Source organism: Musca domestica, unplaced genomic scaffold, assembly GCF_030504385.1.
Source record: "Musca domestica strain aabys unplaced genomic scaffold, Musca_domestica.polishedcontigs.V.1.1 35, whole genome shotgun sequence".
NCBI classification, from domain to species: domain Eukaryota; kingdom Metazoa; phylum Arthropoda; class Insecta; order Diptera; family Muscidae; genus Musca; species Musca domestica.
Genome location: NW_026712315.1, coordinates 3910870 through 3938280, shown reverse-complemented (window position 1 = coordinate 3938280; position 27411 = coordinate 3910870). Strand labels below are relative to the sequence as shown.

General features: G+C 38.3%; 1 protein-coding gene across 1 annotated transcript in view; it reads left to right on the top strand.

Moving 5' to 3' along the window:
* The window catches only part of LOC101895872 (mucin-4), a 216426-nt gene that overhangs the window by 169799 nt on the left and 19216 nt on the right, over positions 1-27411 (top strand). Inside the window, exons 2-4 of the mRNA XM_059125846.1 lie at positions 18106-21373; positions 26553-26646; positions 27266-27388. Of these exons, the coding sequence (XP_058981829.1) occupies positions 19123-21373; positions 26553-26646; positions 27266-27388 (2468 nt within the window). The 5' untranslated portion in view covers positions 18106-19122. The remainder of the gene's footprint in view (positions 1-18105; positions 21374-26552; positions 26647-27265; positions 27389-27411) is intronic.

Sequence of the window (27411 nt, the reverse complement as noted above, 5' to 3'; positions counted from 1 at the left end):
TGGACAATATCGGTCCACTCCCTCAAGTACCTCCCCCACAAAGGGTCAACCCGCTGTCCCAAACTCTAACTTCATGCGAGATTTCGTTTCCTTTGTTTTCTATTTGTGGCCTTTATAACGGCTGCAAAATCAGGAACATTTTTAGTTGTTGGTCCCTTTTAACCTCTAAATGTATTGCGGACATTTTTGAAAATGATATGCCTAGCCCTTCTGAGTTTAAGCCTATCCTTGTGAACATTTTCGTGAGGATCGGACAATAATTGCAACCTGCAACTTGTATATAATAATCCCACGTGTGTTGTGAAAAAAAATATAGCAAAATGTACACTTCAATATTGTAAGTCAAATTGAAAAAATCGCATGCGATAAAAAATATGAAAAAATAAGAAAATGCCACAAAATACTACAAAATCTATATTAATATGATTATTGGCATCTTTTTATGCGATTTTTTTTTCGACATTATTTTTTTATGCCAAAAGGGCACTCTTAATTGACAAAATTTTTCAAAATCGGTCCAGCTGTTCTTAAGATATAAGCATTCAACGAAAACAATTCCATAATAAATTCCTCTATATACTCCCATTTACTCATGTTTTCGTTCTGGCGAACATTTTACCTCTGCATCACCAAGATGTTCCTGTGGCTATTGCCAAGTTCATGGAATATTCATTGCCTCCATCCAAAATGGCACCGACTTAAACTTGGTCACACATTTAGTTCAGTGTTCAGTTTCCAGTTTAGTTCCGCACAAACTCTGTTCGGGCCATTCATTCGACAACATTTATAAACCACATTTGATCTGCTAGTGTTGTTATTGTTGTTTTCCATTTTCATGTTCTTGTTTTCTGGTTTTTGTTGAACACAAAAAGTATTTAAAACTAATATGTTGTGCTTTTTGCTTTGTGGCATCCCAGCATTTGTGAAATGTTTGAAAAGTTTTCGTTTTAAATAATATATCCTCTGTGTGTGTGTGTGTGTGTGTGCGAAAGGATGTGTTTTAGTGTGTGTGTTATTATGTTTGAGTTTGTATGGGATTAGAAATTTTGATAGTTGGATAGTTTGCCGTAGTAAATCTCTTGTTCCTATGATTAGTTTTAAGAAATAGTTTTAATTGTTTATTTGAAAAGTCCGGAAGCCAGACAAGGATATGGAGGAAGATTTGTGCTAAGATCCACAGTCCAAGGAATGTAGTCGAAAATTCAAGGAACTTCAATGGCGAAGGAATGAAATCACTAAGTCATCAAGAATATTGAATATTTTCATTAAAACTTGATATTTTCCCCCTTAAACAATGAAAGGAGGCTTGGGAGAATTCACAAAAATGACATCCTAAAATTGTTGAATGAACAAAAAAAAAAAAAACAAAAAATAAGTCGACTAACAAAACCCCCCGAAAAACATGGCAACTCAAGTAGCGCAAAACTGCCACACACAAAACGAAAGTGCACTTCGACATAAACGGATTATGTGACGGGAATTGTAAGTCGCTTTACAATACGCCAGATCTCGTTGTCTCTCACGCTCTGTCTGAGAGCATGAACGAAAAAACAGAAAGAGAAACACACACAGCAGCACGCAACGGTGGAAAATTGAAAAGCCTATAACAGTAACAAACATTATTTCCGGTTCATGAACAGCCACAATAAAATGGTGGATGGGGAGAGGTGTAAGGCGTAAACTCTTGAAATATTTTCAGAACTGAACTTGCAATATTCGGTAAGCTGCTGATTCTTTTATCTCGAAGTTATTTTCTGTGAACAAAAGAATAATGCATAACAATGCCCTCCATCATTTTAAAAGAATTTGGCAATTTAAAAAAAAAAAATAAATAAATAAATAAATAAATAATAAATAAATAAATAACTAAATAAAAAAATCGTTTAAAATTCTGTTAACATCTTAAAATACCGAATGTAGCCGTTATATTAGAGTCTATGCGACGAGATGTACTTGCATAGGCAGCTTTTGTCATAAGCCATTACAATATTCAAATGTGAAACTTGCTAAAATTATAAGGGCACTATACGAAGACGAGGGCCGGCAGAGACAATTTTCTGTCTTAGGCTGTAGTATCTATTACGAACTTCGAAATCCAAATTTGAAACAATTCCGGTGAGTAATGTCGCTAAAATCATCAAAATACCAAATATCGGGTGCTGTTATATGGGGGTTATACCAAAACGTGGACAGACATGGTCCATTTTCAATACCAAAAATCCTGCAGACATAATAATACGCTTGATCAACCTACTTCTATGGTGCAGGGTATACAAATATATTTTTGGCAAAAAATGGTAAATATCTGGGTCTGGGAAATTAACTTTCGGTAGCTCAGAGCAACCAAATCCATAATTTCAAAGACATAAATTCTATAGAGGCCTTGAGGTCGTGGTCGTCTCTATAGACGGCCTTGAGGTCGTGGTCGTCTTTATAGACGGCCTTGAGGTCGTGGTCGTCTCTATAGACGGCCTTGAGGTCGTGGTCGTCTCCATAGACGGCCTTGAGGTCGTGGTCGTCTCCATAGACGGTCTTGAGGTCGTGGTCGTCTCCATAGACGGCCTTGAGGTCGTGGTCGTCTCTATAGACGGCCTTGAGGCCGTGGTCGTCTCTATAGACGGGCCTTGAGGTCGTGGTCGTCTCTATAGACGGGCCTTGAGGTCGTGGTCGTCTCCATAGACGGCCTTGAGGTCGTGGTCGTCTCTATAGACGGCCTTGAGGCCGTGGTCGTCTCTATAGACGGGCCTTGAGGTTGTGGTCGTCTCTATAGACGGCCTTGAGGTCGAGGTCGTGGTCTCCCTGTAGACTGCCTTGAGGTCGAGGTCGTGGTCTCCCTGTAGACGGCCTTGAGGTCGTCATCTCTATAGACGGCCTTGAGGTCGTCATCTCTATAGACAGCCTTGAGGTCGTCATCTCTATAGACGGCCTTGAGGTCGTCATCTCTATAGACGGCCTTGAGGTCGTCATCTCTATAGACGGCCTTGAGGTCGTCGTCTCTATAGACAGCCTGAAGGTGGTCGTCTCTATAGACTGCCTTGAGGTCATCGTCTCTATAGACGGCCTTGAGGTCGTCGTCTCTATAGACGGCCTTGAGGTCGTCGTCTCTATAGACGGCCTTGAGGTCGTCGTCTCTATAGACGGCCTTGAGGTCGTCGTCTCTATAGACGGCCTTGAGGTCGTCTCTCTATAGACGGCCTTGAGGTCGAGGTCGTGGTCTCCCTGTAGACGGCCTTGAGGTCGAGGTCGTGGTCTCCCTGTAGACGGCCTTGTGGTCGTGGTCGTCGTCTCTATAGACGGCCTTGAGGTCGTCATCTTTATAGACGGCCTTGAGGTCGTCATCTCTATAGACGGCCTTGAGGTCGCCGTCTCTATAGACGGCCTTGAGGTCGTCTTCTCTATAGACGGCCTTGAGGACGTCGTCTCTATAGACGGCCTTGAGGTCGTCGTCTCTATAGACGGCCTTGAGAACGTCGTCTCTATAGACGGCCTTGAGGACGTCGTCTCTATAAACGGCCGTGAGGTCGTCGTCTCTATAGACGGCCTTGAGGACGTCGTCTCTATAGACGGCCTTGAGGACGTCGTCTCTATAGACGGCCTTGAGGTCGTCGTCTCTATAGACGACCTTGAGGTCGTCGTCTCTATAGACGGCCTTGAGGTCGTCGTCTCTATAGACGGCCTTGAGGTCGTATCTATAGACGGGCGTGAGGTCATCTCTATAGACGGCCTTGAGGTCATCTCTATAGACGGCCTTGAGGTCATCTCTATAGACGGCCTTGAGGTCATCTCTATAGACGGCCTTGAGGTCGTTTCTATAGACGACCTTGAGCTCATTTCTACAGACGACCTTGAGGTCGTGGTCGTCTCTCTATAGACGGCCTTGAGGTCGTTGTCGTCTCTCTATAGACGGCCTTGCATCGTAATTTTATGATCGTCATCTCTATAGACGGCCTTGAGGTCATTTCTATAGACGGCCTTGAGGTCGTCGTCTCTATAGACGGCCTTGAGGTCGTCGTCTTTATAGACGGCCTTGAGGTCGTCGTCTTTATAGACGGCCTTGAGGTCGTCGTCTTTATAGACGGCCTTGAGGTCGTCTTCTCTATAGACGTAACTAACTCCTTCTTGTACATTCCCCACAAAAGTTCAATACTTCCAAAGAATTGTTGACTGCCAGAAAGAGAAATTATGATCCGATTTTGGTCCAAATGTGAAAATCCAAATATTGCAGCTATGCTAGGTCAGGTGCGAAAATGGATAATAGCGGTACACTCCATAAAGTACCTCTCTCCCACCCCCTTTCTGGATCAATCTTTGAATAATTATAACTCTTAAAAAATGTAATGCAAAAGTTCGATTGTCTTCAAATTCCGCACATCACAATATTTTTTTAACCCAAGGTCTAGAGAGAAGATGGAAAAGGAATGGAATCTAGTAGCCCCCGCAAAAAGGGTCAAAGTTTTTAATATCCATAATATCCATATCCTCATATAACGCGAAATTAACATCTGATTTCATTCGGATTTGGCACACCTCAATATATTTCTATCAACACAATATAGATCGGGCCATTTCTTGTCGTATCTCCTCCCCCACATAGGATGCATGATTTTGTAAAACAAAACGCTCAAAAAAGCTAAATAAGGATCCGACTCTCATTTCACACATAAAAGCATTTTTGCTAATACAGGATCTGTTGGACTCCAATAGAACTACATTTTTTTTACTAACATATCCCACATCTTAAAACGCTCTTCACCACCATTCCCACAAAAACCAATTCCTTAAAACTACCAACAAAAAGCGGGAGCTGGAGAAAACGCAAATATGTTAAGTCAGCCAAAGCTAACAGGGATTAATTTCACATGGCATATGTGTCCAATGGTAAATACTTGAGATTTTAGCTGAGTCGTTAGCATTTATTGTCAACGTGCGGAAAATGTCGAAAATGGACGAATGGGTTGGAGGGAGCGTTTGTGTCTGTTTGTTTGTGTTTATGGCCAGGACATTCATTACTTAAATACTCAACGAGTCACTAATACACACACACACAGCTGCTCTAGCTTATTCTGTGAATCATTTGCTTGGCGCCTATTTCATTTCATGAAGCCTATTTTCCCTAACTCTCTCTCTCTCTCCCCCCTACACAACAAAGCATGCCAGGCATTTCAATGTCGAGAGTAAAGTGTTGATGAAATGAGAAAATCACTGTTGTGTTCATTTGCATACATGCACAGCGGGACACACACACACTCACACAGACAGATACACCGCTTCGAACTGGGAAGGAAGGTCGCTCATAAACAAACAAACGATACACTCTAGCAAATGTTTATAAACATGAGTGTTTGCCGGAGTGTGTGTTCGTTCGAGGCTCGGCCAGTTGTGTGCTAGTCTATATTTACCATTGCTGTGATGGATGATGTTTATGACGCTACTATCTGATTACATGAATTGTTTATTTGACAGTCCGCAATATCTTTCCATCTGACCGTACGTCTGTCGCTCTGTCGTTTGGTTGGTCCTATGGTTTGCCGGCTTTTGTGCCAGTGTCGGAATGTGAAGTTGATTATTATGTATATCGAAAGCCAGTTGATCCAGAGAGCAATGGTATTTTTTTTTAGTCTTTTGTTGAGATTCAAATGGAAAAAGTTTGAGAGGAAAGGGGGGTTACTTTAAAACACAGCACACAGTTATTTCGAAAAATAGTTGGAAATTCAAAGGAATTTAAAGTGAACCACAGACAGAGTATGCACTTGGATAAGTGAGTGCCAAGTGATTTCAAATTCAGAATAATTTTAAGGACGAAGAAAGGTGAATTTTTTAAAGAATATTTTTTCAAAGGACCTCAAATGCCGAATTTTTAGAGAGTAATTTTTCAAATGACCAGCACACGATTGTTTAAAAAATATTCTTATAAGGACATTCAGACTAAAAAACGTGGATTTTTAAAAAAAAAATTTTTTAAGGACCTTCAGACCAAAAAACCGGGATTTTTTAAAGAATATTTTTTCAAGGACCCTCAGACCAACAAACGTGGATCTTTTAAAGAATATTTTTTCAAGGACCCTCAGACCAAAAAACGTGGATTTTTTAAAGAATATTTTTTCAACGACCTTCAGACTAAAAAACATGGATTTTTTAAAGAATTTTTTTTTCAAGGACCTTCAGAGCAACAAACGTGGATATTATGCTGAATATTTTTAAGGACCTTCAGACTAACAAACATGGATTTTTTTAAGGAATATTTTGCCAAGGACTTTCAGACCAACAAACTTGGATGTTATAAAGAATATTTTTTCAGACCAACAAACGTGGATTTTTCAAAGAATGTTTTTTTAAGGACCTTTAGACCAACAAACGTGGATTTTTCAAAGAATATTTTTTGAAGGTCCTTCATACCAACAAACAAGGATTTTTTAACGAATATTTTGCCAAGGACCTTCATACCAACAAACGTTGATTTTTTAAAGAATCTTTTTTCAAGGACCTTCATACCAACAAATGTGAATTTTTTAAAGAATATTTTTTCAAGGGTCTTCAGGCCAACAATCGTGGATTATTTAAAGAATACTTTTTCCAAGGACCTTCAGACCAAAAACCCGGATTTTATAAAGAATATTTTGCCAAGGACTTTCAGACCAACAAACTTGGATGTTATGAAGAATATTTTTTCCAACAAACCAACAAACCTAGATATTATGCAGAATATTTTTTAAGGATCTTCAGTCCAACAAACTTGTTTTTTTTTTTTAAGAATATTTTTCAAGGACCTTCAGAGCCAACAATCGTGATTTTTTTAAAGAGTATTTTTTCAACAACCTTTAAACCAATAAACGTGGATTTTTAAAGAATATTTTTTCAAGGACCTTTAGACCAATAAACGTGGGTTTTTTAAAGAATATTTTTTCAGGAACCTTCAGACCAACAAACGTGGATTTTTTAAAGATTTTTTTTTTTCAAGGACCTTTTAGACCAATAAATGTGAATTTTTTAAAGAATATTTTTTCAAGGACCTTCAGACTTACAAACGTAAATTTTTAAAGAATATTTTTTTTAAGGACCTTCGGACCAACAAACGTGGATTTTTCAAAGAATATTTTTTGAAGGTCCTTTAGACCAACAATCGTGAATTTTTTAAAGAATATTTTTTAAGCTCCTTCAGACCAACAAACATGGACTGTTTAAAGAATATTTTTTAAGGTCCTTCAGACCAACAAACATGGACTGTTAAAATAATATTTTTCCAAGGACCTTCAGACTAAAAACGTGGAGGATTTTTTTAAAGATAATTTTTTAAGGACCTTCATACCAACAAACGTGAATTTTTTAAAGAATATTTTTTCAAGGACCTTCAGACCAACAAACGTGGATTTTTTAAAGAATATTTTTTCAAGGACCTTCAGACCAACAAACTTGAATTTTTTAAAGAATATTTTTCAAGGACCTTCAGACCAACAAACTTGGATTTTTAAAGAATATTTTTTCAAGGATTTTCAGACCAACAAACCTAGATATTATGCAGAATATTTTTCAAGGACCTTTAGTCCAATAAACGTGGATTTTTTAAAGAATAATTTTTCAAGGACCTTTAGTCCAATAAACGTGGACGTGGATTTTTTTTTAAAGAATAATTTTTCAAGGATCATCAGACCAACAAAACTGGATTTTTTGAAGAATATTTTTTCAAAGTCCATCAAACCAACAAACATAGATTTTTTAAAGAATATTTTTTCAAGGATCGTCAGACCAACAAACGTGGATTTTTTAAAGAATATTTTTTCAAGGATCGTAAGACCAACAAACGTGGATTTTTTTAAAGTATATTTTTTCAAGGACCTTCAGGCCAACCAACGTGAATTTTTTAAAGAATAATTTTTCAACAAACGTGGATTTTTTAAAGTATATTTTTTCAAGGATCGTAAGACCAACAAACGTGGATTTTTTTAAAGTATATTTTTTCATGGACCTTCAGACCAACCAACATGAATTTTTTAAAGAATATTTTTTCAAGGACCTTCTGACCAACAAACATGAATTTTTTTAAGAATATTTTTTCAAGGACCTTCCAACAGACGTGAGTTTTTTAAAAAATATTTGTTCAAGGACCTTCGGTCCAACAGACATGATTTTTTTAAAGAATTTTTTTTAAAGGGCCTACAGACCAAGAAACGTGAATTTTTTCAAGGACCTTCAGACCAACCAACGTGATTTTTTTAAAGAATATTTTTTCAAGGACCTTCAGACCAAGAAACGTGAATTTTTTCAAGGACCTTCAGACCAACCAACGCGATTTTTTTAAAGAATATTTTTTCAAGGACCTTTAGACCAACAAACATGAATTTTTTAAAGAATATTGTTTTAAGGACCTTCAGACCAACAGACGTGATTTTTTTAAAGAATATTTTTTCAAGGACCTTCAGTCCAACAAACTTTTTTTTTAAGAATATTTTTCAAGGACCTTCAGACGTCGTTCCAAATACCCAATTTAGCACCAATTAGTATTTTTCGTACATTAATTTCTCTGTTTTAAAGATGCGTACCTTAAAAACGCATCTTTAAAACTGAGACCTTAATATAGAAGGTTGAGATTCCAGCTCCATCGCTTCACCCATTGACCAATTTAGTATTATTTAGTAGTCTTCGCACAACAATAGTACACATTTCTAAAATCACAATTATATTTCAATTTTAGACACCAAAAGAGACCTCAATATAAGATTTGATGATTACAGCCTTATCCCTTCGCCCAAGTCCCGAGATAGTACCATTTAGTACTTTAGAGAAAGTACAAATATAGAATGAATTTCCAAAACATTGCCAAACCTAAATATTAAATTTTGGAAAGCAAGGTTGGCACTAAAAATACCAAAGTGTAGATCACCTTAAGCAAGCGCTTCGCCGGGAATGGGCCAAAATACCGCAGAGCAACAAACCTAAATATTAAATTTCTGAATATTTTCTCTATCCCTTCACTCAATACAAAATATATGACCATTCAGTACTCTTCGTACGGTTATGGTACACATTTCCATGACCACCTTCATATATCAAAACAAGTAAGCAAAGGCTACCCTCGAACAGGGCCGACCATTAAATACCCTACATCACTATAATAAATGATACTGTTTATATAGGCGACATACTTTTCGAATAATAGCAACTTAAACGAATTTGCTCATTTCCAATTTATTGGTAGATGTTGCACGTAAATGGTCTTCCTAGATCTGGAACCAATATTTCCCAAAGACCTATAATCTCTCAGAAGCAGCAAAAGATTAACATTTATTATTGGTTTTTGACTAAAACGCATCTATATGAGATACAGACATTTGACTATATTCTTCAACGAAATCAGCCTTAACGAAATAGTCAGAAGTGCGTCTTTCCTGTATTTGTGAATTCTCCAAAAAGTCACTGGAATGGACATTTTCGTATTTTGTCTACAAAAGTTGGCAAACTATTTCACACATTGAATATTTTTGGATGGCCATCCAAAACTATTTGGCTTTTGCAATGTCCGGTAACCTCCATTCAAATTCGCGTGAGGATCGGGCGATAATTACGACTTGCTGAAAATTTTGCAGTTTTTTTGTCCATTTCAACCCCTAAATATTTGGCGATTATCTCCAAAAAGAGTAGACTTCTATTCTGACCCTCATCTTATCCACATGCAAAATTTCATAAGGATCGGGCCATAAATGCGATCTGTATATGATATCCTGATATCCTAACTACTTAGTTTTGTTAGCTGTAGAAATATTACCAAATGTTTAATTCAAAATGAAAATATGCCAAAAAAATATGACAAAATTGAAAAATATGAGAAAATGTTCAAAATCAATATTTTCATCTTTAGAGAGATATTTTTATGCGATTTTTTAGACGTTTTTTCTTTCCTGCCAAGAGGCCATTCTGAATTAATGAGAACTGTCGAAATCAGTCGACATATAAGCGACCTTTCAAGCATATCTTTTTTGATAGACATATATATCGCACATATTTTGTCTATATATCCGATTTGATGGATGTTAACATCAATGTAAAGATCAGAAGTAACCTTGTCACGGCTTTGTAATTTCTCCGGGATTTAAAATATTCGCAGTTTAATGAAGATTTTTGGAATTTTTTCAACACAAAAGATATGATCTATTTTACCCGCTAAATATTATCCGATGACCACGCAAATTGGTAGGCTTCTTCCCCGCCCTAAACTCTAGCTACATGCGAAATTCCGCGTCGATTGGTCTATAATTGCGACCTGTATAACTACTGCAAAATCCGACATTTTTTCAGTATTTGGTCCATTTCAACCCCTAAACATTTGGCGATCGTCTCCAAAAGAAATAGGCTTCTATTCTGACCCTAACCCCACCTTCGTGCAAAATTTCATACGGATCGGGCCATAATTGCGACCTGTAGCGTGATTACAAATTAACATGGACAGACGGACATACATAGCTAGATCGACTCAGCTCGGCGAGCTAGGAAGATTCATATATACTTTCCTATATGGGAAACCAATATTTCGAGGTGTTACATAAATTCTGGCCCAATCAAACTTATAATACCCCCAACACATAGTGTTGCAGGGTATAATTACTTCATAACCTTGATTCTCATTTATTTTAATTTTAGAACTTCAGTACGATTTCTGAACTTTTCGTATCTTTAAAGTTCGAATTTCCAAACACCCTTTTGTTCATATATCCTGCACTCTATCAGTGACTTTCATTACAGATTTCATAACTTTCTATTTTTTTCCTTTTCGTATCCTTTTATTATGACTTTCCTAAAACCGTCGTTTGGGCGTCGATTCTCAGTTAGTATTTAACTACGATTTTATTCACCAAAGGACCAAAGAAGTATTTTTCAAAGACCCCCCATACCTGGAAGATCTCTAAACGATCATTCGTTCATAGAAGGTCCTTAAAGATTCAAGGATCAACAAAATCCAGATTTAAGGATCTCCAGCCCATTGTAAGCTTTTCAAAAAATTTCCACCGCAGACCACCTTTTTCTGGTGTCCTCTTTAATAATAGCCAAACATATCGCCTATATATTCCCATTTTTTATGCAACGCTCTTATCCTTATGCAGAATTCAGCAAGCAGCAACTACAACAATCCAATTTCATAATAAGGCCATCTGTAGCAGATAACGGCAAACAGATTGGCTTTAATGTAATAAAAATTTAATTAGTTGTCATAAAAGGCAACTTAAGTTGTTGCCGGACGCAAATTACAGAGAATAAAGCAACAATGCCGACAGTAATGACAACAACAAGAACAACAATGGCAACAGATGCAACTGCATCGTTATTATGCGTTGTTGTTCCTCTGCTGGTGTAAAGCTAACAAATTTTTATGTTCTTAATTTTTTTGGGCTACGACAAAATTCTTCTAGCAACAGATTTTTGTGGCTCAAATCATGGGCACGGAAGAAGGGAGGAGTGAGGGAATAAGTAAGGAATTTAGGATAGTAGTCTGAAACCCCGTTAAAAGAGAGGTTTTCTATTGAGAAAGAAATAATTAAAGTGTTTTCCTACCCTTTCAAAATTACAGTGCCACGCCCCTGATCACTAGCTTTGTTAAGACTGCTTATGTGGGATTTTTTGATTTTTTGGCAAAAACGACAACAACATCAATTTTGGGTGCTTATGCTTAAAAAAAACAAAAAAAAAAAAAAAAAAACCAAAATAATAATGGCAATCTAAAGTTCCATAATATTTAACGCCAAACGGAAACGACGAAATTCTCCATAAAGATCTGCTGTGCCTCTGCGCCATGAATGTTGAACAGGAAGCGGAAGTAAATTTGTTTTTAGAGGAAGCAAGTGATTATTTGGATACGTGTGTGTGTGTGTGTGTAAGCGAGTATGTGTGTCTTTATGAACACTGATGTGTTTAAGTCATTATATGGGTGTTTTATGAGCGTGCTGTTTATACACGGGGTAATTTGTGGTTTTGGCTGTTTTAATTGTTTTTTTTTTTTTTTTGTCGGAAAATTGCTATACAAATTTAAGCGTTTATGCTTGCTGCCTTAATGAAGTCTATTAGCGTTTTGTTGACGATAATTAGGAAATTTTTCGTCTTAAGTGAGATGTGTACAAGTTTATTAGGAGCGATTTTTGTGTAACAGGATGAGGGCATACGCCATAGATCTGTAAAATGCTTTAGATGGTATCAGTAAACAACAAACTCAGTGGAAAAGAGAAATTGATTCTACGAGCAGTAAAATAAAAAAATATTATTTTTAAAATTCAGCTTTTGTGTTATGTTTGTCCTTATAGTCCGTCTTTATAAAAATATTTGAAAAAATATTCCTTCAAATTGACCCTAGAGACCCTCATCGAAAACCTCAAAAAAAAATTTCCTAAAAAAAACCACGTTTCCCAAAAAAAGATTCTGTATGTCCTTGAAAATATCGTTTAAAAAATCCACGTTTCTCAAAGGAGATTCTAAGGATTTCTAAAAGAATATATTCAAGGATCTTCAGATTTTATTTTCTGGGTCGTGGATTTTTTGAAGCATATTTTCAAGGAACTTCATAATTATTTTTTTTAATGGCGTGGATTTTTAAAAGAATATTTTCAAGGACTTTCATAATCTTCTTTTCCTTAAAATCCATATCCTTGAAAATAAATCTTAAGGTCTTTGAAAATATTCTTTAAAAAATCCACGTCATTGAAAAAAAGGATATGAAGGTCCTTGAAAAAATTCTTCAAAAAACCTTCGTATCGAAAAAAAATTGAAACTCCTGGAAATATTCCTTAGGAAATCCACGACCTTAAAAAAAAGATCTGCTAAAAAAATATCCTTAAAAAATCCACGTATTTGGAAAAAATCTGAAGATCCTTGGAAATATTCTTTAAAAAATTCACGTCCTTGGAAAAATATTCTGAAAGTCCTTAAAAACATCTTATATTTGTTGGTCTGAAGGTTCTTGAAAGTCTGAAAAAATATTCTCCAAAAAAACCACGTTTATTGGTCTAAAGGTCGTTGAAAGTTTGGAAAAACATTCTTAAAAATAAAGCATTTTAAAAATATTCCTTATAAAATCCGCACTGTTCTTAAAGTCCTTAAAAATATTCTGAAGGTCCTTGATTGACCTTGAGAACATATTCTACAAAAACTCCACGTTTCTTGGTCTGGAGGTCCTTGAAAATCTTTGAAAAAAATATTCGTCAAATATCCTTGAAAAAATCTTCGTCGAAAAATCAACGTTTGTTGATTCTTGAAAAAATCTTCGTCAAAAAATCCACGTTTGTTGATCCTTGAAAAAATATTCTTTTAAAAAAATCCACTTTTGTTCATTGTCCTTAAAACTTATTCCAAAAATCCAATTTTGTTGATAGTCCTTAAATGTTATTCTTTAAAAAATCCACGTTTGTTGGTCCAGAGGTCCTTGTAGACATATTTTGAAGGTCCTTGGAATTCCTTAAAATGTTCTTTAAAAAATTCACGTTTGTTGGTCCAGAGGTCCTTCTAAAAAACATATTCTGAAGGTCCCTAGAATTCCTTTAAAAATATTCTTTAAAAAAACACGTTTGCAAGCCAACGCCAAAGCTACAGGCGGATTTTTCTTTAAAATACACACATATACACATATATTTGAAGTTTTGATTTCTTCTACATTTCGTTATTGTGATCCACCCACACACACATACACACACTCACGGATAAAAATTAGAAATGTTATCGTCTACCAGCACGTACAAGTTGTAGAGCAATTCCATGCATATCGAATGTCTTGTTTTATAGTAATGTTCATTCGCAGCTACCAAATGTTTCGAACATGGTGGAATGGTGTTGGGGAGTAAAATTCAAAGCCATTTCAAATGGGTAAAATTCGAAACAAATATTTACGAAATACAGGGTGAGATGAAAAAACTGCAACCAACTTCAGACTGCTGTTATTTCTAAGCCACTCGTTCGACAGCTGTTAAAACTATTCCAGTGACAGCTTATTATATTGTTTACAAGTGTACAAAGGTTTTTGGTGAGAATTTTCCATAAAAAAACTTATTCGTGATGAAATTCAAGCGTGATGGTGTGATTTTTTTATATTTGGCTGAAAACCCACGAGAGGATATCGTTAAAGCACCCCAGCATTTAAATGTGAATAAATCTTTTGTGTCTCGTACCATCGCTCGTAACCGGGCCGTAATACAGATAGCGTAGCCTGACGTCAAGGAAGAGGACGGATAAAAACAGCAACATCAGCAGAAATTGTCCGACATAATCGCGTGAGCTGAACATATCGCAATATTACATTCGGCAAATATTGAAGAATGAGATTTGGGGCAAAGTCATTGAAATTCCAAAAAGTGCAAGAAGTTACACCGCCACAGAAAGAAAATAGACTTAAAAGAGCTAAAGAGTTACTTCGCTTGGCCGAAAGTGGTGAACTACCGAATTTGGTTTTCTCCGATGAGAAAACAGTAGTTGTCCAGCAGTTTGTAAACAAACAAAATGATCGTATTTACTTGCCAAACACGCCAGGTCAGCTGAAAATGTGAACCTTCGGTTCGGCCACCAGAACTCAAGCGCCGGTCATGGTGATCGACCGTGGCATCAGTGATCGAGCCGTGGACACGAAAACATTTTGGCCTTGGACATTCCAACAGGATTCAGCACTATCACATTCAGCACGCGCCACCCACGAATGGTTACAAAATGAGGTTCCTCACTTCATTTCTAGAGCACAATGACCACCAAAATCTCCGGAAAAAATACCAAAGTGTCGATCACTCCATTCGCCGGGAATGGGCCAAAATACTGCAGAACAACATTCGGGCAGCGTGTGACGGTTTCATTGGTCATTTGAAGGCCATAATTCGTGCCCAAGGTGACCAATTCGTAAACTTATTATAACATTTGATGCAATTTCCGACATTTTTCGCTTTTATTTAATAAAATTTAACAAGTTAAAAAGCAGTACCGGGCCGTACTTTGAATACCCTCCACCTTTAGGAACGAGTTTAAAAATTTTCAAAAAATAAAATTCTTAAAAATTCTGTTAAAATTTTAAAAATACCAAATATAGCCGTCTGTTGGGGTCTATACGACGTGGACCTACATAGGCATTGTTTGTCATAAGCCATTACCATATTCAAACTCGACACTTGAAATAAACAGTGATTAATGTAGCTAAAATCGTTAAAATATCGCATATAGGGAGGTACCGTTATATCGGAGCTGTGCGAAGACCTGCACCTGCATAGACAATTATCTGTCACAGGCTGTACCATCCATTACGAACTTCAAATACCACATCTCAAACAATTTCGATGGGTATTGTACCTAAAATCATCAAAATACCGAATATAGGGTGGTATTGATATATGGGGCCTATACGAGGACTTGGACCTACATTGACAATTTTCTGTCACAGATAGTAGTTTTCATAACGAACTCCAAATACGTAATTTGAAACAACTCTGGTGAATAATGACGCTAAAATCATCAAATACCGAATATCGGGAGGTACCGTTATATGGGGGCTATATGAAAACGTGGACCTGCACAAACAATTTTCTGTCTTAGGGTTTAGTACCCATTTCGAACTTCAAATACCAAATTTGAAACAATTCCGGAGAATAATGTCGCTAAAGTCATCAAAATACCGAACATAGGGAGGTACCGTTATATGGGGGCTATACGAAGACGTGACCAGCACAGACAAATTTCTGTCATAGGCTGTAGCATCCACTACGAACATCAAATACCAAATTTGAAATAATTCCGGTGAATAATGTTGCTAAAATCATCAAAATACCAAATATGGGGAGGTACCGTTTTATGGGGGCTATAAGAAGACGTGGACCTGCACAGACAATTTTCCGTCGTAGGATGTAGTATCCATTTTGAACTTCAAATACCAAATTTGAAACAATTCCGGTTAATAATGTTTCTAAAATCATCTAAACTCCGAATATCAGGAGGTACCGTTATATGGGGGCTATACGAAGACGCGAACCTGCACAGACAATTTTCTGTCTTAGGGTTTAGTATCCATTTCGAACTTCAAATACCAAATTTGAAACACTTCCGGTGAATAATGTCGCTAAAATCATCAAAATACAGAACATAGAGAGGTACCGTTATATGGGGGCTATACGAAGACCTGGACCAGCACAGACAATTTTCTGTCACAGACTGTAGTTCCCATAACGAACTTCAAATACCAATTTTGAAACAATTCGGGTGAATAATGTCGCTAAAATCATCAAAATACCGAATATCGGGAGGTACCGTTTTATGGGGGCTATATGAAAACGTGGATCTATATGGTCCATTTACGAACTTGACCTGCCTACTGGAAAAATAAACATGTGTGCAAAATTTTAGCCATCTATCTTAATTCATTCGAAAGATAGCGTGATTACAACAGACAGACAGACAGGCGGACAGACAGACAGACGGACAAGTCGATTTAGCGACTTAGAATTTTACGCTGATCAAGAATATATATACTTTGTTGGGTCTGACATGAGTATTTCGAGGAGTTACAAACGGAATGACAAAGTTAAAATACCCTCCATAGTATGGTGGAGGGTATAAAAAAGAGAAATGTAAAAACTGTGGCTTTTGACTTTGTTACAGTTTTTGTATCTGACCCGGTAGATTTCCTTCCAACTAGACCCACTGTCCTCCAACCACACGACGGCAGCTGTTGCTTTAAACTACCGACCTCTTACTGCATTCCACTTCAATATGGCCAATAAAAAGCAATTTCAATGTTTGTCTATACCCAAAAAAATGGGATAATGATTTCTGTTACTACCACTACCACCACCACTACAACATGATATCCTTTTCATACACATCATGAATGCAGAGCACACCCTTTCCCCCACTCACTTCATAGGGCATTGCAATGTAAGTGGGTGTGTGTGTGTGTTTTTCCCGCCTTCATTTCTTTATTACAACGTTTCGTTCGAGTGGTATACAACGGGTCGGGATATTGCCCCATTGAACACCCATAACATTTTTAATGACCTATGGCAATAAATCTTCCAACATTTGGATAAAGATTTAAATTTTTTCTTCGTTTTTTTTTTCCTTTAATAAAAAAAGAACACAGTCAGTTTTTAATGTCTTCTTAAGAGTCATAAATGTCATAAAATATCAATAAATTTTGACAAAAAAAAAATAATAAAATGGGAGATTTTTCCAAGAACTTTTTTATGTATGTATGTATGTATGTTTAGGCGTTCATTAGGCGTTGAGGGTATGACATGTGTATTACTGTCACGTACGCTGGAAGAGTGAACATAAAAACTCAATGCATCTCAAAATTAGGTATTGAGTCCGAAAAATAAAAACCACAAGTGAAGAACTTCGAATACTCTCCATGATTTGGAAGTCGGACTCTTGACGTCCGACTATTTGATATCCTATACCACTATGCGTATCAAGTAGGACTTAGCAGGACTCAGTACGCGCCACCCACGCACGCGCACTATGGCCACAAAAATCACCGGATACCAATCCGTTGGACTATTGTGTCTGGAGTATTTTGAAAACAAAGTTGGCACTAAAAAATACCAAAGTGTCGATCACCTCAAGTAAGCGCTTCGCCGGGAATGGCTCAAAATATAGCAGAATAACATTCGGGCAGCGTGTGAAGGATTCATTGGCTGTTTGAAGGCTCTAATTCGTGCCAAAGGTGACCAATTCGAACAAATCTAAACATAGTCTAAAATTTGATGCTATTTCCGACATTTTTAGCTTTTATTCGGTAAATTAATAAAAAATGTCAAAAAAAAATGCAGTTCATTTTTATCTCACCCTGTTGTTCCTGTTCAGGTTTTTATGATCGAATGTTCATGTTTTTTAATTGTATCTTCGTTTGCAAGATTCTTGGGAAATATATTTTGCACAAGTTGGTGAGAACTTTCAGATATTTTTCTTCTTTTAATTAACAACAATTCAGGTGTGTGTGTGTGCATTTACTGGAAAAAAATTTTAAATATAACCTCCAATCTGGTTTGAAATAAATGTCATAATCAATTTTAACCACAAAATTTAATTTCCTTTCCTTTCAATGTTTTTCTGTAAATAACAATATAACATTTTTAACATTCTCCCCTTTTTCTTCTCTTCCAGACGTTGTCAACAATCTACTGGATTCCTTCATTTCATCACAGAAGAATAGACAACAATTTTTCAGTAAAACACACAAAAACGAGAAACAGGGGATAAAGTAAAACGCAATCAAAGAAATGTGAAAAATAATCTTTTCTAGTTGCTTTCATTGTTCGGTGCTTTCTCAAGAATATAAAGACACCATTTTCGAAGACAAAACGGGGAAGAGCTGAGGGATACCCAGTAAATTGAATTGTTCGCCATCGAAGAGAGCTGGTCCACCCGCACACATTCACACACATATAAATGTCAATATGTTTTGTTTGTCTGGGTATCGGAAATCTGTGCAAATATTTACAACAACAACATCATTGTTAGGGGTGTCATCGTCCTTGTTGTTAGGCGGAGAAGGAGTGTCATCAGCAATATTGTTGTCATTGTCACTTGGTTTGTTGGAATGCAAAACGAATGAAAAATGTTGAAAAAATTGTCGTCATCAATAGAAGCCGAACCAGAAGCATCAGCAGCATCAGAATCTGAATCCGACAACAATAACAAGTCAATACCAGCTTTATTTTCTGCGGCAGCGAAAGGAGCGGAAACGCAACTATCTTCCCTCAGAGCGATAATAATAGCCGCCATTGTCAGCCGAGTCGGGCGAGTCACAGCGAGAACATTAGCATTCACATCTAGGTTATCAATCAAAGTGTCATTGTCATTTCACTTGCCAACAACAACAACTAAAACAACAACAGCAACTTTGTGGTCCTTGTCAACGTCAGGCATAGCCGTAAACAAACAGCAGCCACAGCCACAGAAGCAGCGGCTGCCACCCAAATTCCCTTTAAGCTCTAATAGTCGCAAAAACAAACAACAACACCAGCATCTCTTTTTGCCACATCCTCCCCTCCTCCCCCAACTCGGTGACTTTCTGCAGCGGCCAGAGTTGTGCCAAATGTTGAGCCATAGCCGGAAGCTATCAGCATTATAGTATCGAAAGCTGAGAGCGGCGTGGCGTTAATAAATCAAAATTCTAAAATGGACGATGATACGATTCAAAAGCAATCTTCAACAGCGGAACACAAGGATGCGGCTGCGGAGTTATGCAGAGGAGAGTTGACATCCAGAGACCAGCCAAAGGAGGGAGTGGCAATGCCACACCCCTTGGCCGAGGAACTGCCAAGCCCCACAACTCCCATGGACGAGGGCGGGGGTCCTCTAAGTAAATCGGACAAGGCCGTCTCCACCTATGGCATACCCGATCTGGAGGACTATCAGCGGGCCGTGACCTATGAACTGGTTTTCAATTCCCTGCTCGAAAAGAAAATGCAGGCCATGAAGCGAGACTGTGAGGAGCGCAAGCGCAATAAACGATTGAAACGCAAATCCATTGGCAGGATATTCTTGGCCAAGCGTTTATTTAGCAGCGTTGACTCACGGAAAAGTTCCATGCTCAGTGAATCGGCTGGCGGCAGTGTGGACAAGATTATGCAGGCCCATTCGGAACCCACAACACCCCAGAAACTAACGAAAATGCCAATGCAAAAAACTGCCATTCGCAAGGACCATGTCCAAGCCCAGTCATTGGACATTGAAACCGATCGCAGTATGTCCTCGGCGCAGAGTCCACCACTCTCCAGTCAACAGTCGGCCCAGCTGCGTTATTCGCCTACCACCAGGTCCAAATCGAAATCGAACACTGCCAGTTCAGAGACACAAAAAACGCAACAACAACAACCACAACAACAGCAGCATCCTCATGGGACAGGTCCGGAGGACAGCGTTGCCAGCACCCTTAGCAATTCGTCGGGCAAAATGGTGAAACATAACGTTTTGGTTATGGCCCAAACCCATGGCACACCCACAGAGGTCCACACCTCAAGCTCATCGGCGGACTCAAAGGCTGAAAAGAAACCTTCCGTGTCCGCCACCCATCCTGCAGGCCACTCACGTGAGCTTACCTGTGATACCAGTTCCCTGGCAAGTGGCTATGACAATGGAGCCGGAGCCCGGCTCAATTCAAACACACTGTGTGAGGATAGTCTCACCTCAATGCGGGACAGCATTGAGAGCCTGTCCTTTGCCAGTTCACGCTGTACCGTTAGTTTTGGGGCCACCGAAATCATACCCGAAGATGTGGCCTATGAACGCATCAAGGCCTCTGCCAAGCGGCAACGTATCCTGGAGGCCAAGTCGATTAGTGCCCAATGCAGTCCTATACTGCCCTCGCGGCATGTCATACGCACCATGGTCCATGCTCCGCCGAAAGCCATGTCACCGCCAGTCACTAAAGCCGCCGTGGTGGGGACATCGCCGAGCACCACCCAACCACCCATAAACATCATTGAACCCATGCCTTTGGCCGAGCTACCAGAGCAGGACAGCGACATGGCCTCCCGCAGACGTTTTTTGCCCAATCAATTTTCCTACACCGACAGCCTTTTTGAGTCGCGCAACATTTCCCGGCAAAACACCTCCGAGGACAGTGCCAACATCACCGTCAGTACATTACTGAATCAAAGCGATTCCACTTCGCTGCATGGCGCTCCCTCAGTGGCCGATTTTGTGGGGCGTTCAACTCGACCCGTCAACATCAACGATCGCTTCAAATCGAAAAGCACCAGTGTTTTGGTGGCCTTGGGCAATGGCCGCACGCGGCCGCCACCACCCATGCCACCACCATGCGAAACAGCCCAGCCCTCGCCCGTGGCCTCAGCCTCACCACCAGCACCCCTAGAGCTGCCATTGCAACAACAACTTCCCCTAGCCGAACTACAACAATTACACATTGCAAGCAATAGTAAGCAGAAAATCTTAGTAGATAGTTTCAAATTAGTCACCAAATCGCCCATAGCTCCCACCCAGATCACCAACCGGGCGCCCAAGACGCCCAGTGATATTCCATCGCAATCTTTGCACATTGTCACCATGGCATCGGCCAACTCAGAACTGCCTCAGCAATATCCTGTGATCGAATCGTATTCCTCATCCACATTGATGGGTGGCCCAGCAGCAGCGGTAGGTTCGGAAAATGCCGCCATTGTAACCAACACCACCACCACCGCTGCCACAACGACCACCTCGTCGCTAAACGATGACACGGCAAAGCTGCATCGCATGACCTCAACATCGACTGGTTCGAGCATTGGCCCCACAGGTTGTTGTACAACAACGAAATCATCCGGATCGCGTCTGAAGGAGAAACAACATCGTTTCCCGGCACAACACATCATTCCATCGGGTCAGAGCGGTAGCGATGATGAGTATCGGCGCAAGAAGAGAAAATACAGTGAGTAGACACTTTAAAGCTGATCCTTAATTTCTACGATTAGGGAGCTGTTAGCCCTTGACAAAATATTTAACTAGAAAAAAAACAGCTAAGTTCGGCCTCCGCCATTTTGAAAGAACTAGAAAATTTTCAAAAAACCAAACAGATCGTAGCGAAATACCTCTTAAATTAACCTCTTTATATGACAAATACGAAATTTGAAATAATTCCGGTGAATAATGCCGCTATAATCATTAAAATGTCGAATATCGGGAGGTACGTTGTATGGGGACTATACGAAGACGTGGACCTGCATACGTCAGGTTTTGTCATAGTGCATTATTTAAGCCCTGCATGGACATGGACATGTTATTTTAGTCCTTGAAAAAATAACCAGAAAGTCCTAAAAATTTATTCATAGGATTTCCAGTTTTTTATACCCTCAGCCACGTGGCTACAGAGGGTATATGTCATTTGATACGACCAAAACGTGTCTCATCGAAATAACGGTTTTAGACCCTAAGTTTCTTTGGGGACATTTGGAGTCGATCTGGCGATGTCCGTCCGTCTGTCCGTATGTCTGTCTGCTGATTACTTTCACGATAACTTTCGAAGAGAGTATCCGATTTGGTCCAAACTTGGTACATCGAAAAATGATTATGAAATATTCTTATTTGTATTAGATGAAGTAAGAAAATGTAGAACTTTGGTCGACTATATCTGGTTCCTCACGCACAACATTTTCTAACAATTATCGCATATCTCATATAAAGTGAAGGAAGTAGTCCATATAGTCCAAACCTGGTACGTCGCAATATTTTTATCATATTTATTTAGTTACGATACGAAATGGACAACATAGGCCCATTGCTTCAGTAGCTACTCCATTGAGGATCAACAATTTGAATAATCATAACAAAAGTCAAAATATATTTCAATAATCAAACATTGGCTGAGGGCAGATATTTGTCCGACTGACACTTTTTAGCTTTTTTTAATCTACAATTTTTTTAGTCCTTAAACGCCCACTTTCTAGTAGACCCTAAATATTTGTATACCCTCAGCCATATGGCTACAGAGAGTATATATCATTTGATTCGGCCAAAACGTACCTTATCGAAATAATGGTTTTATACCCTAGGTCTCTTTGTACCAAATCCGTTTCAGGACATTTGGAGTCGATCTAGCGATGTCTGTCCGTCTGGCTGGCGAAGGGAGTATCCGATTTGATCCAAAGTTGGTACATCGTAATATTATTGTTAAATTTAGATCGAGTTCGGTGATGGGCAGTATCGGTCCACTCTTCTGGTACCTCCTACACAAAATGTCAAAATTTTTAAAGAAAATAATTTTTTGCAAAGAAAGAGAAAGGATAATCCGGTTTTTTCCAACTTTGCGAATCCTAATACTTGCGTCAGTGATATGTCAGGTACGAAAATTGATAATATCGGTCGCCTCAATCAGGTACCTCCCCTACCAAGGGTAAACATTTTGAATAGTCTCATAAAATGTGATGTAAGAGACCGATTGTCTTCGAATTTTACACAACCCAATAATTTTATTAACCTAAGGTCTGGTGTGAAGATGGAACATATCAGTCCACTCCTTCTGCTACCTCCCCCACAAAAGTTCGAAATTTTCAAAAAACTATTATTTGCACAGAAAGAGAAAAAATAATCCGATTTTGCTCCAATTTTTCGAATCGTGATATTTTCATCAGTGCTAGGTCAGGTCCGAAAATGGACAATAGCTATCCACTCCATCGGGTACCTCCCCCACAAAAGGTCGAAATTTTCAAAGAAAATATATTTTCTGCACAGGAAGAGAAAGGATAAACCGATTTTGCTCCAACTTTGCAAATCCTTATAATCTCACCAGTGCTAGGTCAGGTGCAAAAATGGTTAATATCGGTCCACTCTATCAGGTACCTCCCCCACAAAGGGTCAACATTTTGAATAATTACAACTCTTATAAAATCTGATGTAAAAGTCCGATTGTCTTCAAAGTTCACACATCCCAATAATTTTATTAACCCAAGGTGTGGTGCCATGGTAGAATACATCAGTCCACTCCTTCTGGTACCTCCCCGACAAAAGGTCAAATTTTGAAAATGTATTGAGCTAATAAAACGCGAAATTAATATGCGATTCCATTTAGACTTGGCACATCTGAATATTTCTATGAATACAGGATGTGTTGTAAAAACGGTAGTGATCGGACTTTTCCCCTTTGTGGGAAAGGGGTCAACATTTTGAATAACCAAAATGTTTACAAAATCCCAAATAAGCATTTCACACATCCCATTATTTTCACTAACATAAGATCTGTTATGAAGATGGGATATATCGGTCTACTCCTTCTGATACCTCCCCCACAAATAGGTCGAAATTTTGAATATCCATGAAGCTCATAAAACGCGAAATTAACATTCGATTCCATTTAGGCTTGACGCATCTGAATATTTCTATCAACACAGTACCTGTTATAAGATGCTAGATATCGGACCATTTCTTTCGCTACCTACCTATAGGGTTCAATATTTTCAAGAACACAACGATGATAAATATCTGTGAACCCCTTCCTGGTAGCTCACTCACAAAGGGTTAGATTTTCAAAGCTTTCATATATCATAATTTGCGAAACAAGTCAGTGATTCTTTACAACTTGCTATGTCTAAATATAACTCTCTTTGCCAGAAACCTGAGATGAATTTGAAATTTATGAATTTCCATACCAGTATTTTTAAACGTATTAGTTGAAGCATGAAAATGGAATGCTTCGCTCGACTATATCTGGTACCTCTCGCACATGTTAAAATTCTCTAAAAATTATCATATATCTCAGGTAAAGTGGAGGAAGTTACCAATACAGGGTGAGATGAAAAATATTGCAACCAACTTCAGACAGTCATTTCTAAGCCACTCCGACAGCTATTAAAATTAGTCCAGTGACAGCTCATTATATTGTTTACAAGCGTACAAAAGCATTTCGGTGAGAATTTTCCAGAAAAAAAAGTTATTCGTGATGGAATTCAAGCGTGATAGTGTGATTTCTATATATTTGGCTGGAAAACCAAAAGTGGCTATCGTTAGGGCACTCCAGGATTTAAATGAGAAAAAATCTTTTGTGTCTCGTACCATCGCTAAAGGATGTGGAGGGAAGAAAACAGAAACATCAGTAGAAATGGTTCGAAAACTAAAAAAACGACTTGATCGAAAAATGGTTACAAAATAAGGTTCCTCGATTCATTGCCAGAGCACAATGGCTACCAAAATCTCCGGATAACAATCCGTTGGACTATTGGACTATAAGCAAGGTTGGCACTGAAGAATGCCAAAGTGTCGATCACCTCAAGCAAGCGCTTCGCCGGGAATGGGCCAAAATACCGCAGAACAACATTCGGGCAGGGTGTGACGGTTTTATTGGCCGTTTAAAGGCCATAATTCGTGCCAATATTCCAAAATATGATGCTATTTCCGAAATTTTTTGCTTTCATTCAATAAAATTAAAGCAAACAAGTTAAAAAGCAGTAAGTTGGGACGGGTCAAGCTTTGAATGCCCTCCACCATTTGGAATGAATTTCGAAATAAAATCGAAAAAAAAAAATCCTTAAAAAATTCTGTTTAAATTTTAAAAATACCAAATATAGCCGTTATATTGGGGTTTATACGACTTGGACCTACATAGGCATTGTTTGTCATAAGCCATTACCATATTCAAATTCAAAACGTGAAATAAACGGTGAATAATGTAGCTAAAATCATCAAAATATCGGAGGTACCGTTATATCGGAGCTGTGCGAAGACCTGGACTAGCATAGAAAAATTTCTGTCACAGGCTGTAGCATCCATTACGAACTTCAAATACCACAAATCAAACAATTTCGATGGGTATTGTACCTAAAATCGTCAAATTACCGAATATAGGGAGGTACTAATATATGGGCCTGTACGAAGACCTGGACCTGCACAGACAATTTTCTATCACATGACTACAGCCATCCCAACCCATAACGAACTCTAAATACGTAATTTAAAATAATTCTGGTGAATAATAACGCTAAAATCATAAAAATACCGATTATTGGGAGGTACCGTTATATGGGGGTTATACGAAGACGTGCACTTGCACAGACAATTTTCTGTCTTAGAGTGTAGTATCCATTTCGAACTTCAAATGCCAAATTTGAAACAATTCCAGTGAATAATGTCGCTAAAATCATCAAAATACCGAATATAGGGAGGTATTGATATATGGGCCTATACGAAGACCTGGACCTGCACAGACAATTTTCTGTCACATGCTGTAGTTCCCATAACGAACTCTAAATACGTAATTTGAAACAATTCTGGTGAATAATGACGCTAAAATCATCAAAATACCGAATATAGGGAGGTACCGTTATATGGGGGCTATACGAAGACCGAAGACGTGGACTTGCACAGACAATTTTCAGTCTTAGAGTGTAGTATCCATTTCGATCTTCAAATGCCAAATTTGAAATAATTCCGGTGAATAATGTCGCTAAAATCATCAAAATACCGAATATCGGTAGGTACCGTTATATGGGGGCTATATGAAAACGTGGACCTACATGGCCCATTCACGAACATAACCTGCCTACTGGAAAAATAAGCATGTGTGCAAAATTTTAGCCATCTATCTTAATTTGTTCGAAAGATAGCGTGATTAGAACAGACAGACGGACAGACAGACAGACAGACAGACAGACGGACAGGCAGACGGACAGATGCACAAACAGACAGACAGACGGACATCGCTCAATCGACTTAGAATTTTACGCTGATCCAGAATATATATATTTTGTTGGGTCTGACATGGGTATTTCGAGGAGTTACAAACGGCATGACAAAGTCAATATACCCTCCATAGTATGGAGGAGGGTTCGGCCCGGCTGAACTTACTGATTTTAAACTTGTTATATAATATTATTAGGTCCGATACGAAATGGCCAATATTGGCACATTCCTTCGAAACCTACTCCACAAGGGGTTAAACATTTGACTAATCATAGCAGAAGCCAAAATATTTTTAAATCGTAATCGTACATTGGCTGAGGGTATACATCTGTAGGCAAAACCGACAGATATTTTTTAACTTTTTTATAGAAATTCTAATATATCTTAATGTTTTTGTAATTGTCCATATTATTAATTTTTCTTTTGCCATATTCTTACAGAACGTTATCATCGCTGTTCCGATCCAGTATTGGTCTATCCAGCAACGAGTGGTTTGCAGCACTGCATACTGTCTATGCCACCTAATGATCCTATGTAAGTATAATCCACACCTGTAAGCAGAAAAAGATCCTTGAACCTTTTCCGCCCAATGAAAACTAATGATGTATACATATACTCTTGTGTGTGTGTGTGTGTTTGACACACACAAACACCCTGATGACACCAAAATAAAAGACCAAACAAAAAACCAACATTAATTATAAATTCTTATCAAAGGAACTATAGTTTATGAACATTTTTTGACACGAATGAACACATTATTAATAATTTTTTTCTCGTTCCATTTTCTTCTTGACTTCTAATTCACTTTGTGTGTTTGTCTATTTGTTTGTTTCTATCTCTTTGTGGGTTTTTTTTTGTTTTCATTTCATGTTTTGTTCACTTTTCTTGGCACACCGAATGACTTGATGATGTGGAATTCATGTCTTTGATGCCTGGACTGAACCCTGTCTGTTTCTTCGTGTGTGTGTGTCTGTGTGTCAACAAACATCGAAAATCTCCTTTTTGCCGGTCGACTGAACAATTGGACAATTGTGACTTTTTGCCATTGATACCATGCTGCTGGCAAACAATAACATTGGATTGGAATCGGAATTGAAATCGGACTGCGAATTGTGTGCGTGAAATGTAACTGTCCACATTGGAAATCCAGTCAATATCCCTATACGGAAGATTACGCTTATGACATACAATTGCAAATGGAATCAGATAAAAATGATGACCTCGAAAAAATAGTTCCAAGTGATAGTACAAAACGTAAACATCATAAACATCGGTGAGTATGAGTGGCGATAATTG